Raw genomic sequence first — 17,058 nt, 5'->3', positions numbered from 1 at the left:
ATTTCTCCGACCGCGCATCGGGCCGAACCAGCCGCTGCTCGCTGTGAACGCGGCGCCCCCTCCTGGTCGCCTCGGTCTCTCCCGTCGCGCCGACTCGTTTTATTGCAGATTATGGTCAGATATTGAAATGAGAGAGATTCATTGCTTTCGTCTTGTTCCGTGGACGAGCGAGAGCGCCCCCTGCCTGTGGTTTCGGTCCGACCGGCCGGCGCGCTGTGAGAGAGAGAAACACCAACATGAGCAACGTATGTGAGAAGGAAACGAGTCAAAGCAGGTTCTTGACGGTTTCCCCTCACCTCAGCAGGAGTAGGTCCGCACAGACGCCGCCTCCACGCGAGATCCAGAGGCTGAAGACGAGAGACAGGGGATGAAACGTTTCACCGGGAGAGAGTTTCGTTTAATCTAGTGTAGTGCGGCCGCTCAGTGTGAGGAACAGTGCAGTGAGCAGTGCACGGGGGGAATGAAACTGTCGTTGTAAAGTCTCTAACGGCTCATCGGATGAGTGTGAGGTCTGGTTTGAGAGGGGGAAAATATATTAATGAAAAGAAGCAAAAAAACTGGCAGTGCATGAGCAAGCTGGGTGGGTTGATACAAACAGTGGGAAACTTCTTCACTTCCTCCAACAGAGGCACTGGGTCCAGAGGCCAGGCACCTCACCCTTCTCTCTCTAATCCTCACCTTCTCTCTCCTCCTCACCTCATCACCCTCCTCTCTCACCTCATCACCTTCCTCTCTAACCTCATCTCCCTTCTCTCTGTTCTCATCCTTCTCTCACCTCCTCACCCTCCTCTCTCACCTCATCACCCTCCTCTCTCACCTCCTCACCCTCCTCCTCACCCTTCTCTCTCCTCTTCACCCTTCTCTCTCTCATCATCACCCTCCTCTCTCACCTCCTCACCCTCCTCCTCACCCTCCTCTCTCTCTTCACCCTTCTCTCTCTCATCATCACCCTTCTCTCTCTCCTCCTCACCCTTCTCTCTCCTCTTCACCCTTCTCTCTCTCATCATCACCCTTCTCTCTCACCTCCCCACCCTTCTCTCTCACCTCCCCACCCTTCTCTCTCACCTCCCCACCCTTCGCTCTCCTCCTCACCCTTCTCTCTCACCTCATCACCCTCCTCTCTGTTCCTCACCCTGCTCTCACCTCCTCACCCTGCTCTCACCTCCTCACCCTTCTCTCTCCTCCTCACATTCTCTCTCCTCACCTTTCTCTCACCTCCCCACCCTTCTCTCTGTTCTCATCCTTCTCAAACCTCCTCACTCGTTTCTCTCCTCCTCACCCTTCTCTCTGTTCCTCACCTTCCTCTCACATCAACACCCTCCTCTCTCACCTCCTCACCCTTCTCTCTCCTCCTCACCCTTCTCGCACCTTCTCACCTTTCCCTCTCCTCATCACCCCTCTCTCTGTTCCTCATCCTTCTCTCTCCTCCTCACCTTTCTCTCTCCTCTTCACCCTTCTCTCTCCTCTTCCCCTTCTCTCTCCTCCTCAACCTTCTCTCTCCTCTTCCCCTTCTCTCTCCTCCTCACCCTTCTCTCATCATCACCCTTCTCTCTCCTCTTCCCCTTCTCTCTCCTCATCACCCTTCTCTCACCTCATCACCCTTCTCTCACCTCCTCACCCTTCTCTCTCCTCACCCTTCTCTCACCTCATCACCCTCCTCTCTCTCCTCCTCACCCTTCTCTCTGTTCCTCACCTTCCTCTCACATCAACACCCTCCTCTCTCACCTCATCACCCTCCTCTCTCACCTCATCACCCTCCTCTCTCACCTCCTCACCATTCTCTCTCCTCCTCACCTTTCTCTGTCCTCATCACCCTTCTCTCTCCTCCCCACCCTCCTCTCTCACCTCCCCACCCTCCTCTCTCACCTCATCACCCTCCTCTCTCTCCTCCTCACCCTTCTCTCTCCTCCTCACCCTCCTCTCTCACCTCCTCACCCTCCTCTCTCACCTCATCACCCTCCTCTCTCTCCTCCTCACCCTTCTCTCTCCTCCTCACCCTCCTCTCTCACCTCATCACCCTTCTCTCTCCTCACCCTTCTCTCTCTCTCCTCACCCTTCTCTCTCTCTCCTCACCCTTCTCTCTCCTCCTCATCCTTCTCTCACCTCCTCACCCTTCTCTCTCCTCCTCATCCTTCTCTCTCCTCTTCACCCTTCTCTCTCCTCACCACCCTTCTCTCTCACCTCATCACCCTCCTCTCTCTCCTCCTCACCTTCTCTCTCTCTCTCCTCACCCTTCTCTCTCCTCTTCCCCCTTCTCTCTCCTCTGCACCCTTCTCTCTCCTCCTCACCCTTCTCTCACCTCCTCACCCTTCTCACACCTTCTCACCTTTCCCTCTCCTCATCACCCTTCTCTCTCCTCTGCACCCTTCTCTCTCCTCCTCACCTTTCTCTCTCCTCATCACCCTTCTCTCTCCTCTTCCCCTTCTCTCTCCTCCTCACCCTTCTCTCTCCTCCTCACCCTTCTCTCTGCTCCTCACCCTTCTCTCTCCTCTTCACCCTTCTCTCTCCTCCTCAATCTTCTCCAAGTTCACTGGATAGGAGGAGGGTCAGAGGAGGGTCAGGGGAGGTGCAGGGGAGGTGCAGGGGAGGTGCAGGGGAGGTGCAGAGGATGCCCTGTTCACGCCTCTGGGACAGCAGCAGGATGTGATTTGCAGTTTCTGGGTAATAGCTGCTCATTCTTCAGATTCCGGGGCAGTTTCTGTTCAAACAACCACCCTGAGAACTGCCCCGGAGGCAGAACCGGAGTCACTGAGCCACTTAAATACCTCAGTGGGAGGCTCAGTGTGAGGCGCTAATGGGTTTCCAGGACGAGGCGCCGCAGGACTCACCGTCGCTGACTTTCCTCAGGGTGACGGAGGGCGTGGCCAGAGCCGAGGCGCGGAAGTTCGCCGGCAGCGTCTCGGCGGAGTCCGAGGTGACGCCGCGGAGGTCCTTCTCCCGGAACATCTTCCTCCAGGACGGCGAGCGCGTGAAGGGCTTCCCCCCGTCCTGAGAGTGGGCACAGAGAGGGCACAGAGGGGGCACAGAGGGGGCACAGAGAGGGCACAGAGGGGGAACAGAGGGGGCACAGAGAGGGCACAGACAGGGGACAGAGAGGGGACAGAGAGGGAACAGAGAGGGAACAGAGAGGGTACAGAGAGGGAACAGAGAGGGGGAACAGAGGGGGAACAGAGAGGGAACAGAGAGGGAACAGAGAGGGGGAACAGAGAGGGAACAAAGAGGGCACAGAGAGGGCACAGAGAGGGAACAGAGAGGGCACAGAGAGGGCACAGAGAGGGTACAGAGGGGGAACAGAGGGGGAACAGAGAGGGGAACAGAGGGGGAACAGAGAGGGGAACAGAGGGGGAACAGAGAGGGAACAGAGAGGGAACAGAGAGGGAACAGAGAGGGAACAGAGAGGGTACAGAGGGGGAACAGAGAGGGGAACAGAGAGGGAACAGAGAGGGAACAGAGAGGGCACAGAGGGGGAACAGAGGGGGCACAGAGAGGGCACAGACAGGGGACAGAGAGGGGACAGAGAGGGAACAGAGAGGGAACAGAGAGGGTACAGAGAGGGAACAGAGAGGGGGAACAGAGAGGGAACAGAGAGGGCACAGAGAGGGAACAGAGGGGGAACAGAGAGGGAACAGAGAGGGGACAGAGTAGGAACAGAGAGGGCACAGAGAGGGAACAGAGAGGGAACAGAGAGGGCACAGAGGGGGAACAGAGAGGGCACAGAGAGCGAACAGAGAGGGAACAGAGAGGGGACAGAGAGGTGGAACAGAGAGGGGAAGAGAGGGGGAACAGAGAGGGAACAGAGAGGGAACAGAGAGGGAACAGAGAGGGGACAGAGAGGTGGAACAGAGAGGGGAAGAGAGGGGGAACAGAGGGGGAACAGAGGGGGAACAGAGGGGGAACAGAGGGGGAACAGAGAGGGGACAGAGAGGGCACAGAGAGGGGACAGAGGGGGAACAGAGAGGGAACAGAGAGGGAACAGAGAGGGTACAGAGGGGGGAACAGAGGGGGAACAGAGAGGGAACAGAGAGGGAACAGAGAGGGAACAGAGAGGGGACAGAGAGGTGGAACAGAGAGGGGAAGAGAGGGGGAACAGAGGGGGAACAGAGGGGGAACAGAGGGGGAACAGAGGGGGAACAGAGAGGGGACAGAGAGGGCACAGAGAGGGGACAGAGGGGGAACAGAGGGGTAACAGAGAGGGCACAGAGAGGGAAAAAGGGGGCACAGAGAGGGGGACAGAGAGGGGACAGAGAGGGGAACAGAGGGGGAACAGAGGGGGAACAGAGGGGGAACAGAGAGGGGACAGAGAGGGCACAGAGAGGGGACAGAGGGGGAACAGAGGGGGAACAGAGAGGGCACAGAGAGGGAAAAAGGGGGCACAGAGAGGGCACAGAGAGGGCAAAGAGAGGGAACAGAGTGGTCACAGAGAGGGAACAGAGAGGGCACAGAGAGGGCACAGAGAGGGAACAGAGAGGGGGACAGAGAGGGCACAGAGAGGGAAAAAGGGGGCACAGAGGGGGCACAGAGAGGGGACAGAGAGGGAACAGAGAGGGGCATATGATCAGGAAGGGGTTAATAATTTACTGCCCCATTTGAACCAAGCACAATTTCTCCCATTCAGCATTACCCAAATCTAAAAGCTTCTTGAAAAAAGCGTGACAAAAATGTAAAAAAAATAATAAAATAAAAAAAATCCAAAAAGCAAAATGCAAAAGGCGACAAAAAAGTAATTAAATAAAGCCTCCAGAGAGATTTTATCATCTCACACAAACCTCGTCAGGGCGTCTCTCGGTGCCCATCGATATGAGAGCGTTGTACTCCTGCTCCAAAACCTGCCGAGCCTGAGGAAGAAGAAGGAGAAGAAGAAGAAGAAGAAAGGAGTAACAGGAGTAAGAGCTGAGACTGGCCTGAACATGGAAACACAGAGTTGATATATCACAGTCTGGACGCCGGTTATGACAGTGAGCTCAGTTGAAAGCCCAGAGGCGTTTGAGGACGGCAGTAAACGGGAGCTTTCCAGTGTTTTCCACATGTGGTTTTGGTCAGAGAACACGGCCGTGGGCTTTGATCGTCATGAGGTCAGAGCGAAGTGTGAAACGTCAGGTCAGCGCCTTCGACCGCTTCAAACGACTCCATCAGTCATCAGCGGAGCACGGCACTAAGAGAGGGCCAAACCAGGACTAAGAGAGGGCTAAACCTGGACTAAGAGAGGGCTAAACCAGGACTAAGAGAGGGCCAAACGAGGACTAAGAGAGGGCTAAACCAGGACTAAGAGAGGGCCAAACCAGGACTAAGAGAGGGCTAAACCAGGACTAAGAGAGGGCTAAACCAGGACTAAGAGAGGAGCCAAACCAGAACTAAGAGAGGGCTAAACCAGGACTAAGAGAGGGCCAAACCAGGACTAAGAGAGGGCTAAACCAGGACTAAGAGAGGGCTAAACCAGGACTAAGAGAGGAGCCAAACCAGAACTAAGAGAGGGCTAAACCAGGACTAAGAGAGGGCCAAACCAGGACTAAGAGAGGGCCAAACCAGGACTAAAAGAGGGCTAAACCAGGACTAAGAGAGGGCCAAACCAGGACTAAAAGAGGGCTAAACAAGGACTAAGAGAGGGCCAAACCAGGACTAAGAGAGAGATAAACCAGGACTAAGAGAGGGCTGAACCAGGACTAAGAGAGGGCTAAACCAGGACTAAAAGAGGGCTAAACAAGGACTAAGAGAGGGCCAAACCAGGACTAAGAGAGGGCTAAACCAGGACTAAGAGAGGGCTAAACCAGGACTAAGAGAGGGCCAAACCAGGACTAAGAGAGGGCTAAACCAGGACTAAAAGAGGGCTAAACCACACTAAGAGAGGGCTAAACCAGGACTAAGAGAGGGCTAAACCAGGACTAAAAGAGGGCTAAACAAGGACTAAGAGAGGGCCAAACCAGGACTAAGAGAGGGCTAAACCAGGACTAAGAGAGGGCTAAACCAGGACTAAGAGAGGGCCAAACCAGGACTAAGAGAGGGCTAAACCAGGACTAAAAGAGGGCTAAACCACACTAAGAGAGGGCTAAACCAGGACTAAGAGAGGGCTAAACCACACTAAGAGAGGGCTAAACCAGGACTAAGAGAGGGCTAAACCAGGACTAAGAGAGGGCTAAACCAGGACTAAAAGAGGGCTAAACAAGGACTAAGAGAGGGCCAAACCAGGACTAAGAGAGGGCTAAACCAGGACTAAGAGAGGGCTAAACCAGGACTAAGAGAGGGCTAAACCAGGACTAAAAGAGGGCTAAACAAGGACTAAGAGAGGGCCAAACCAGGACTAAGAGAGGGCTAAACCACACTAAAAGAGGGCTAAACCAGGACTAAGAGAGGGCTAAACCAGGACTAAAAGAGGGCTGAACCAGGACTAAGAGAGGGCCAAACCAGGACTAAGAGAGGGCTAAACCAGGACTAAAAGAGGGCTAAACCAGGACTAAGAGAGGGCCAAACCAGGACTAAGAGAGGGCTAAACCAGGACTAAGAGAGGGCCAAACCAGGACTAAAAGAGGGCTAAACCAGGACTAAGAGAGGGCTAAACCAGGACTAAGAGAGGGCCAAACCAGGACTAAAAGAGGGCTAAACCAGGACTAAGAGAGGGCCAAACCAGGACTAAGAGAGGATTAAACCAGGAATAAGAGAGGGCTAAACCAGGACTAAGAGAGGGCTAAACCAGGACTAAGAAAGGGCTAAACCAGGACTAAGAGAGGGCTAAACCAGGACTAAGAAAGGGCTAAACCAGGACTAAGAGAGGGCTAAACCAGGACTAAAAGAGGGCTAAACCAGGACTAAGAGAGGGCCAAACCAGGACTAAGAGAGGGCCAAACCAGGACTAAGAGAGGGCTAAACCAGGACTAAGAGAGGGCCAAACCAGGACTAAAAGAGGGCTAAACCAGGACTAAGAGAGGGCCAAACCAGGACTAAAAGAGGGCTAAACCAGGACTAAGAGAGGGCTAAACAAGGACTAAGAGAGGGCTAAACCAGGACTAAGAGAGGGCTAAACCAGGACTAAAAGAGGGCTAAACCAGGACTAAGAGAGGGCTAAACCAGGACTAAGAGAGGGCCAAACCAGGACTAAGAGAGGACTAAACCAGGACTAAGAGAGGGCTAAACCAGGACTAAGAGAGGGCCAAACCAGGACTAAGAGAGGGCTAAACCAGGACTAAGAGAGGGCTAAACAAGGACTAAGAGAGGGCCAAACCGCCAAACCAGCACTAAGAGAGGGCCAAACCAGGACTAAGAGAGGGCCAAACCAGGACTAAGAGAGGACTAAACCAGGACTAAGAGAGGGCTAAACCAGGACTAAGAGAGGGCCAAACCAGGACTAAGAGAGGGCCAAACCAGGACTAAGAGAGGGCTAAACCAGGACTAAGAAAGGGCTAAACCAAGACTAAGAGAGGGCTAAACCAGGACTAAGAGAGGATTAAACCAGGAATAAGAGAGGGCTAAACCAGGACTAAGAGAGGGCTAAACCAGGACTAAGAGAGGGCTAAACCAGGACTAAGAAAGGGCTAAACCAGGACTAAGAGAGGGCTAAACCAGGACTAAGAGAGGGCTAAACCAGGACTAAGAGAGGGCTAAACCAGGACTAAGAGAGGGCCAAACCGCCAAACCAGCACTAAGAGAGGGCCAAACTAGAACTAAGAGAGGGCTAAACCAGGACTAAGAGAGGGCCAAACCAGGACTAAGAGAGGGCCAAACCAGGACTAAGAGAGGGCTAAACCAGGACTAAGAGAGGACTAAACCAGGACTAAGAGAGGGCCAAACCAGGACTAAGAGAGGACTAAACCAGGACTAAGAGAGGGCTAAACCAGGACTAAGAGAGGGCCAAACCAGGACTAAGAGAGGGCTAAACCAGGACTAAGAGAGGGCCAAACCAGGACTAAGAGAGGACTAAACCAGGACTAAGAAAGGGCTAAACCAAGACTTAGAGAGGGCTAAACCAGGACTAAGAGAGGATTAAACCAGGAATAAGAGAGGGCTAAACCAGGACTAAGAGAGGGCTAAACCAGGACTAAGAAAGGGCTAAACCAGGACTAAGAGAGGGCTAAACCAGGACTAAGAAAGGGCTAAACCAGGACTAAGAGAGGGCTAAACCAGGACTAAGAGAGGGCTAAACCAGGACTAAGAGAGGGCTAAACCAGGACTAAGAGAGGGCTAAACCAGGACTAAGAGAGGGCTAAACCAGGACTAAGAGAGGGCTAAACCAGGACTAAGAAAGGGCTAAACCAGGACTAAGAAAGGGCTAAACCAGGACTAAGAAAGGGCTAAACCAGGACTAAGAGAGGGCTAAACCAGGACTAAAAGAGGGCCAAACCAGGACTAAAAGAGGGCTAAACCAGGACTAAGAGAGGGCCAAACCAGGACTAAGAGAGGGCCAAACCAGGACTAAGAGAGGGCTAAACCAGGACTAAGAGAGGGCTAAACCAGGACAAAGAGAGGGCCAAACCAGGACTAAGAGAGGGCCAAACCAGGACTAAGAGAGGGCCAAACCAGGACTAAGAGAGGGCTAAACCAGGACTAAGAGAGGGCCAAACCAGGACTAAGAGAGGGCCAAACCAGGACTAAGAGAGGGCTAAACCAGGACTAAGAGAGGGCTAAACCAGGACTAAGAGAGGGCCAAACCAGGACTAAGAGAGGACTAAACCAGGACTAAGAGAGGACTAAACCAGGACTAAGAGAGGGCTAAACCAGGACTAAGAGAGGGCCAAACCAGGACTAAGAGAGGGCTAAACCAGGACTAAGAGAGGGCTAAACCAGGACTAAGAGAGGGCCAAACCAGGACTAAGAGAGGGCTAAACCAGGACTAAGAGAGGGCCAAACCAGGACTAAAAGAGGGCTAAACCAGGACTAAGAGAGGGCTAAACCAGGACTAAGAGAGGGCTAAACCAGGACTAAGAGAGGGCCAAACCAGGACTAAGAGAGGGCTAAACCAGGACTAAGAGAGGGCTAAACCAGGACTAAGAGAGGGCCAAACCAGGACTAAGAGAGGGCTAAACCAGGACTAAGAGAGGGCCAAACCAGGACTAAAAGAGGGCTAAACCAGGACTAAGAGAGGGCTAAACCAGGACTAAGAGAGGGCTAAACCAGGACTAAGAGAGGGCTAAACCAGGGCTAAACCAGGGCTAAACCAGGACTAAGAGAGGGCTAAACCAGGACTAAGAGAGGGCCAAACCGCCAAACCAGCACTAAGAGAGGGCTAAACCAGGACTAAGAGAGGGCTAAACCAGGACTAAGAGAGGGCCAAACCAGGACTAAGAGAGGGCCAAACCAGGACTAAGAGAGGACTAAACCAGGACTAAGAGAGGGCCAAACCAGAACTAAGAGAGGGCTAAACCAGGACTAAGAGAGGGCTAAACCAAGACTAAGAGAGGGCTAAACCAGGACTAAGAGAGGGCTAAACCAGGACTAAGAGAGGGCTAAACCAGGACTAAGAGAGGGCTAAACCAGGACTAAGAGAGGGCCAAACCAGGACTAAGAGAGGGCTAAACCTGGACTAAGAGAGGGCTAAACCAGGACTAAGAGAGGGCCAAACCAGGACTAAGAGAGGGCTAAACCAGGACTAAGAGAGGGCTAAACCAGGACTAAGAGAGGGCTAAACCAGGACTAAGAGAGGGCTAAACCAGGACTAAGAGAGGATTAAACCAGGAATAAGAGAGGGCTAAACCAGGACTAAGAGAGGGCTAAACCAGGACTAAGAAAGGGCTAAACCAGGACTAAGAGAGGGCTAAACCAGGACTAAGAAAGGGCTAAACCAGGACTAAGAGAGGGCTAAACCAGGACTAAAAGAGGGCTAAACCAGGACTAAGAGAGGGCCAAACCAGGACTAAGAGAGGGCCAAACCAGGACTAAGAGAGGGCTAAACCAGGACTAAGAGAGGGCCAAACCAGGACTAAAAGAGGGGTAAACCAGGACTAAGAGAGGGCCAAACCAGGACTAAAAGAGGGCTAAACAAGGACTAAGAGAGGGCTAAACCAGGACTAAGAGAGGGCTAAACCAGGACTAAAAGAGGGCTAAACCAGGACTAAGAGAGGGCTAAACCAGGACTAAAAGAGGGCTAAACCAGGACTAAGAGAGGGCCAAACCAGGACTAAGAGAGGGCTAAACCAGGACTAAGAGAGGGCCAAACCAGGACTAAAAGAGGGCTAAACCAGGACTAAGAGAGGGCCAAACCAGGACTAAGAGAGGGATAAACCAGGACTAAGAGAGGGCTGAACCAGGACTAAGAGAGGGCTAAACCAGGACTAAGAGAGGGCTAAACCAGGACTAAGAGAGGGCCAAACCAGGACTAAAAGAGGGCTAAACAAGGACTAAGAGAGGGCCAAACCAGGACTAAGAGAGGGCTAAACCAGGACTAAAAGAGGGCTAAACAAGGACTAAGAGAGGGCCAAACCGCCAAACCAGCACTAAGAGAGGGCCAAACCAGGACTAAGAGAGGGCCAAACCAGGACTAAGAGAGGACTAAACCAGGACTAAGAGAGGGCTAAACCAGGACTAAGAGAGGGCCAAACCAGGACTAAGAGAGGGCCAAACCAGGACTAAGAGAGGGCTAAACCAGGACTAAGAAAGGGCTAAACCAAGACTAAGAGAGGGCTAAACCAGGACTAAGAGAGGATTAAACCAGGAATAAGAGAGGGCTAAACCAGGACTAAGAGAGGGCTAAACCAGGACTAAGAGAGGGCTAAACCAGGACTAAGAAAGGGCTAAACCAGGACTAAGAGAGGGCTAAACCAGGACTAAGAGAGGGCTAAACCAGGACTAAGAGAGGGCTAAACCAGGACTAAGAGAGGGCCAAACCGCCAAACCAGCACTAAGAGAGGGCCAAACTAGAACTAAGAGAGGGCTAAACCAGGACTAAGAGAGGGCCAAACCAGGACTAAGAGAGGGCCAAACCAGGACTAAGAGAGGGCTAAACCAGGACTAAGAGAGGACTAAACCAGGACTAAGAGAGGGCCAAACCAGGACTAAGAGAGGACTAAACCAGGACTAAGAGAGGGCTAAACCAGGACTAAGAGAGGGCCAAACCAGGACTAAGAGAGGGCTAAACCAGGACTAAGAGAGGGCCAAACCAGGACTAAGAGAGGACTAAACCAGGACTAAGAAAGGGCTAAACCAAGACTAAGAGAGGGCTAAACCAGGACTAAGAGAGGATTAAACCAGGAATAAGAGAGGGCTAAACCAGGACTAAGAGAGGGCTAAACCAGGACTAAGAAAGGGCTAAACCAGGACTAAGAGAGGGCTAAACCAGGACTAAGAAAGGGCTAAACCAGGACTAAGAGAGGGCTAAACCAGGACTAAGAGAGGGCTAAACCAGGACTAAGAGAGGGCTAAACCAGGACTAAGAGAGGGCTAAACCAGGACTAAGAGAGGGCTAAACCAGGACTAAGAGAGGGCTAAACCAGGACTAAGAAAGGGCTAAACCAGGACTAAGAAAGGGCTAAACCAGGACTAAGAAAGGGCTAAACCAGGACTAAGAAAGGGCTAAACCAGGACTAAGAGAGGGCTAAACCAGGACTAAAAGAGGGCCAAACCAGGACTAAAAGAGGGCTAAACCAGGACTAAGAGAGGGCCAAACCAGGACTAAGAGAGGGCCAAACCAGGACTAAGAGAGGGCTAAACCAGGACTAAGAGAGGGCCAAACCAGGACTAAGAGAGGGCCAAACCAGGACTAAGAGAGGGCTAAACCAGGACTAAGAGAGGGCTAAACCAGGACAAAGAGAGGGCCAAACCAGGACTAAGAGAGGGCCAAACCAGGACTAAGAGAGGGCTAAACCAGGACTAAGAGAGGGCCAAACCAGGACTAAGAGAGGGCCAAACCAGGACTAAGAGAGGGCTAAACCAGGACTAAGAGAGGGCTAAACCAGGACTAAGAGAGGGCCAAACCAGGACTAAGAGAGGACTAAACCAGGACTAAGAGAGGACTAAACCAGGACTAAGAGAGGGCTAAACCAGGACTAAGAGAGGGCCAAACCAGGACTAAGAGAGGGCTAAACCAGGACTAAGAGAGGGCTAAACCAGGACTAAGAGAGGGCCAAACCAGGACTAAGAGAGGGCTAAACCAGGACTAAGAGAGGGCCAAACCAGGACTAAAAGAGGGCTAAACCAGGACTAAGAGAGGGCTAAACCAGGACTAAGAGAGGGCTAAACCAGGACTAAGAGAGGGCCAAACCAGGACTAAGAGAGGGCTAAACCAGGAGAGGGCTAAACCAGGACTAAGAGAGGGCCAAACCAGGACTAAGAGAGGGCTAAACCAGGACTAAGAGAGGGCCAAACCAGGACTAAAAGAGGGCTAAACCAGGACTAAGAGAGGGCTAAACCAGGACTAAGAGAGGGCTAAACCAGGACTAAGAGAGGGCTAAACCAGGGCTAAACCAGGGCTAAACCAGGACTAAGAGAGGGCTAAACCAGGACTAAGAGAGGGCCAAACCGCCAAACCAGCACTAAGAGAGGGCTAAACCAGGACTAAGAGAGGGCTAAACCAGGACTAAGAGAGGGCCAAACCAGGACTAAGAGAGGGCCAAACCAGGACTAAGAGAGGACTAAACCAGGACTAAGAGAGGGCCAAACCAGAACTAAGAGAGGGCTAAACCAGGACTAAGAGAGGGCTAAACCAAGACTAAGAGAGGGCTAAACCAGGACTAAGAGAGGGCTAAACCAGGACTAAGAGAGGGCTAAACCAGGACTAAGAGAGGGCTAAACCAGGACTAAGAGAGGGCCAAACCAGGACTAAGAGAGGGCTAAACCTGGACTAAGAGAGGGCTAAACCAGGACTAAGAGAGGGCCAAACCAGGACTAAGAGAGGGCTAAACCAGGACTAAGAGAGGGCTAAACCAGGACTAAGAGAGGGCTAAACCAGGACTAAGAGAGGGCTAAACCAGGACTAAGAGAGGATTAAACCAGGAATAAGAGAGGGCTAAACCAGGACTAAGAGAGGGCTAAACCAGGACTAAGAAAGGGCTAAACCAGGACTAAGAGAGGGCTAAACCAGGACTAAGAAAGGGCTAAACCAGGACTAAGAGAGGGCTAAACCAGGACTAAAAGAGGGCTAAACCAGGACTAAGAGAGGGCCAAACCAGGACTAAGAGAGGGCCAAACCAGGACTAAGAGAGGGCTAAACCAGGACTAAGAGAGGGCCAAACCAGGACTAAAAGAGGGGTAAACCAGGACTAAGAGAGGGCCAAACCAGGACTAAAAGAGGGCTAAACAAGGACTAAGAGAGGGCTAAACCAGGACTAAGAGAGGGCTAAACCAGGACTAAAAGAGGGCTAAACCAGGACTAAGAGAGGGCTAAACCAGGACTAAAAGAGGGCTAAACCAGGACTAAGAGAGGGCCAAACCAGGACTAAGAGAGGGCTAAACCAGGACTAAGAGAGGGCCAAACCAGGACTAAAAGAGGGCTAAACCAGGACTAAGAGAGGGCCAAACCAGGACTAAGAGAGGGATAAACCAGGACTAAGAGAGGGCTGAACCAGGACTAAGAGAGGGCTAAACCAGGACTAAGAGAGGGCTAAACCAGGACTAAGAGAGGGCCAAACCAGGACTAAAAGAGGGCTAAACAAGGACTAAGAGAGGGCCAAACCAGGACTAAGAGAGGGCTAAACCAGGACTAAGAGAGGGCTAAACCAGGACTAAGAGAGGGCCAAACCAGGACTAAGAGAGGGCCAAACCAGGACTAAGAGAGGGCTAAACCAGGACTAAGAGAGGGCTAAACCAGGACTAAGAGAGGGCCAAACCAGGACTAAGAGAGGACTAAACCAGGACTAAGAGAGGGCTAAACCAGGACTAAGAGAGGGCTAAACCAGGACTAAAAGAGGGCCAAACCAGGACTAAGAGAGGGCTAAACCAGGACTAAGAGAGGGCTAAACCAGGACTAAGAGAGGGCTAAACCAGGACTAAGAGAGGGCTAAACCAGGGCTAAACCAGGACTAAGAGAGGGCTAAACCAGGACTAAGAGAGGGCTAAACCAGGACTAAGAGAGGGCTAAACCAGGGCTAAACCAGGACTAAGAGAGGGCTAAACCAGGACTAAGAGAGGGCCAAACCGCCAAACCAGCACTAAGAGAGGGCCAAACCAGAACTAAGAGAGGGCTAAACCAGGACTAAGAGAGGGCTAAACCAGGACTAAGAGAGGGCTAAACCAGGACTAAGAGAGGGCCAAACCAGGACTAAGAGAGGGCTAAACCAGGACTAAAAGAGGACTAAACCAGGACTAAGAAAGGACCAGACCCAGCTTTTAGGTCTCACGTTCCCTTTTGAGTCGTTCATTTATACTCTGAGTGTCACTATTATTCTCACCTGTGTGTTCTGGTTAAGGATTATCTCACCTGTGTGTTCTGGTTAAGGATTATCTCACCTGTGTGTTCTGGTTAAGGATTATCTCACCTGTGTGTTCTGGTTAAGGATGACTCACCTGTGTGTTCTGGTTAAGGATTATCTCACCTGTGTGTTCTGGTTAAGGATTACCTCACCTGTGTGTTCTGGTTAAGGATTACCTCACCTTTGTGTTCTGGTTAAGGATTATCTCACCTGTGTGTTCTGGTTAAGGATTATCTCACCTGTGTGTTCTGGTTAAGGATTATCACACCTGTGTGTTCTGGTTAAGGATTACCTCACCTGTGTGTTCTGGTTAAGGATTACCTCACCTGTGTGTTCTGGTTAAGGATTAACTCACCTGTGTGTTCTGGTTAAGGATTAACTCACCTGTGTGTTCTGGTTAAGGATTACCTCACCTTTGTGTTCTGGTTAAGGATTAACTCACCTTTGTGTTCTGGTTAAGGATTATCTCACCTGTGTGTTCTGGTTAAGGATTATCTCACCTGTGTGTTCTGGTTAAGGATTACCTCACCTGTGTGTTCTGGTTAAGGATTATCTCACCTGTGTGTTCTGGTTAAAGATTACCTCACCTGTGTGTTCTGGTTAAAGATTACCTCACCTGTGTGTTCTGGTTAAGGATTATCTCACCTGTGTGTTCTGGTTAAGGATTATCTCACCTGTGTGTTCTGGTTAAGGATTACCTCACCTTTGTGTTCTGGTTAAGGATGACTCACCTGTGTGTTCTGGTTAAGGATTATCTCACCTGTGTGTTCTGGTTAAGGATTACCTCACCTTTGTGTTCTGGTTAAGGATGACTCACCTGTGTGTTCTGGTTAAGGATTACCTCACCTGTGTGTTCTGGTTGGGGATCTGCAGCAGCAGAGCCAGGTCCGTGTAGTCGAAGGTGTCGTCCAGAGCCAGGAGTGACCCGTGGACCCCGCTCTCCCGGAGGTTGTCCGCGTACTCTTTCAGCCCCAGGGACTGCACCCACAGCATGACGCGCTCGTTCGACCACACCATCACATCTGCAAACACAAACGCACACACTACAGTCATTATCAAAACCCCATCACGTCATTCAAATCAACTTTTACTTCAGATTTCCGTGTCTAATATGGGTCCCACAAGGTTCCGTACTAGGACCAAAGCTTTTTTTCTGTGTACATCAATGACAACAAATTCAATAAAGATGTGCATTTTGAAAACCGAATAAGCATTATGCGGTACAGCAACATGTAAGAATATCTCTACTCAGGATAAAAATGAAAGACAATTTATTGACAGTGGCATTTTTATGCACTTGTAATCATTGCTGAAGAAGATAAGAGTAAAAACCCGGCACCAGAGACGCACGTTTATGTGATATAACCAGGAAAAGTGGCTCAGACGTAGCAGCCATGTCTGTCGAGCTACAGCAGGGTTAACAGTTTTCAGTCTGAGTCAGTGTTTAAGCTGCTCAAGACGTTAGCATGCTACTGGTTAGCAGCTGTCAATGGCTTCAACACGATAAACACATGTGTGGCTCATCTATGAACACAGCTCTGACCTCTGACCTCTGTCACATGTTGTATCCAAGGCCAGATGTTTGTGCTTCAGGGCTTTCTCTTGGAGAGGTCAGAGCTGAGCTGTTGAAGCTACATGCTAACCGGTAGCATGCTAACGTCTTAAACACTGACTCGCTGGTTTCTTCACATAAAGTGCGTCTCTGGGGCCGTGTTTTTACTGTTTTCTTCTTGGGCAATGATTACGAGTACTTACAAATCACTGTCAATAAGTTCCTGATTGTTACATGTTGTAGTACTGCATAATTCCACTACAGTAAACAACAACTTACACATTACCTTAAACTTAAAGGGGGGTATTATGCAAAATGGACTTTTTCAAGCTTTACATCATGTTGTTATGTCACTCCCTCATTAAAAACATGCCTGAAGTGTTGCCTTGGCACATTCACGTATTTTTGAGTGATCTGTAAAAACTCTGATGGCGGCCATTTTAGGGATAGGTTTGCCTGAGTCCTCCTAGGAACGCCCCCACCTCCTGGAGACGCCTCCGAGCTTTCGTCACCAGCCGAGTAACCAACCACTGCTCCTCAGCAGAACCCCCTCCCCACTGATGCCACAGACAGCGTGTGGAGGGGGCGTGTCGGAAAGGCTCAGAGGTTCTTAAAGAGACAGAGGCCTATTTCAAGACATTGACTACAGCCATTTTGAGAGAGCAATTTTATACAAGGCAGTTATTCTAATGTACTGCATTTACAGACCAACAGAAGGTTTGGTCATCATTGTAGTGTGATATAGACTGGTGCTATGTGACTGAAAAAAGCATAATACCCCCTCTTTAATCAGGCCTGCACTCGTTTCTACAAAAACATAACTCGTTTTTGTTTTGCTATAATCTCATTTACAATGTGTGTACGTCTTGTATGTGATTGCTCATTAATGTGTGTTGTCCCGATCAAATAAATAAATAATGGCAGCCTTCAGTAGCAGTCGCTGGTCACGTGTCTGCAAAAGGCCCATAGTAAACCTGCCAGAAACGTCTGTGCCAATGACCCTCACCAACAAACCCTCACACTTCACTCACGCCTTTGCACAATAGCATTCTGAATGTACAGATTTGACTTGGAGGCTTCTTTATTTGTAACATTCCTCCTCAGTTGAAGCCAGATTCCCACAGCGGCTGCGACGCCACCGTCTCGTGCCAGAAGTGCAATAAAAACAAGCCGTCACTT

At 50.9% G+C, this 17,058-nt stretch overlaps 1 protein-coding gene across 1 annotated transcript in view; it reads right to left on the bottom strand.

Moving 5' to 3' along the window:
* ppfia3 (PTPRF interacting protein alpha 3) overlaps positions 1–17,058 on the bottom strand; it is a 59,513-nt gene continuing 42,455 nt past the window's right edge. Inside the window, exons 25-29 of the mRNA XM_079564786.1 lie at positions 15,174–15,349; positions 4,767–4,835; positions 2,829–2,988; positions 297–347; positions 1–213 (exon numbers count right to left, since the gene is read on the bottom strand). Of these exons, the coding sequence (XP_079420912.1) occupies positions 298–347; positions 2,829–2,988; positions 4,767–4,835; positions 15,174–15,349 (455 nt within the window). The 3' untranslated portion in view covers positions 1–213; position 297. The remainder of the gene's footprint in view (positions 214–296; positions 348–2,828; positions 2,989–4,766; positions 4,836–15,173; positions 15,350–17,058) is intronic.

The sequence above is a fragment of the Gobius niger genome (assembly GCF_951799975.1).
Source record: "Gobius niger genome assembly, chromosome: 10".
Taxonomy (NCBI): domain Eukaryota; kingdom Metazoa; phylum Chordata; class Actinopteri; order Gobiiformes; family Gobiidae; genus Gobius; species Gobius niger.
This window is presented reverse-complemented; position numbering and strand designations above follow the sequence as displayed.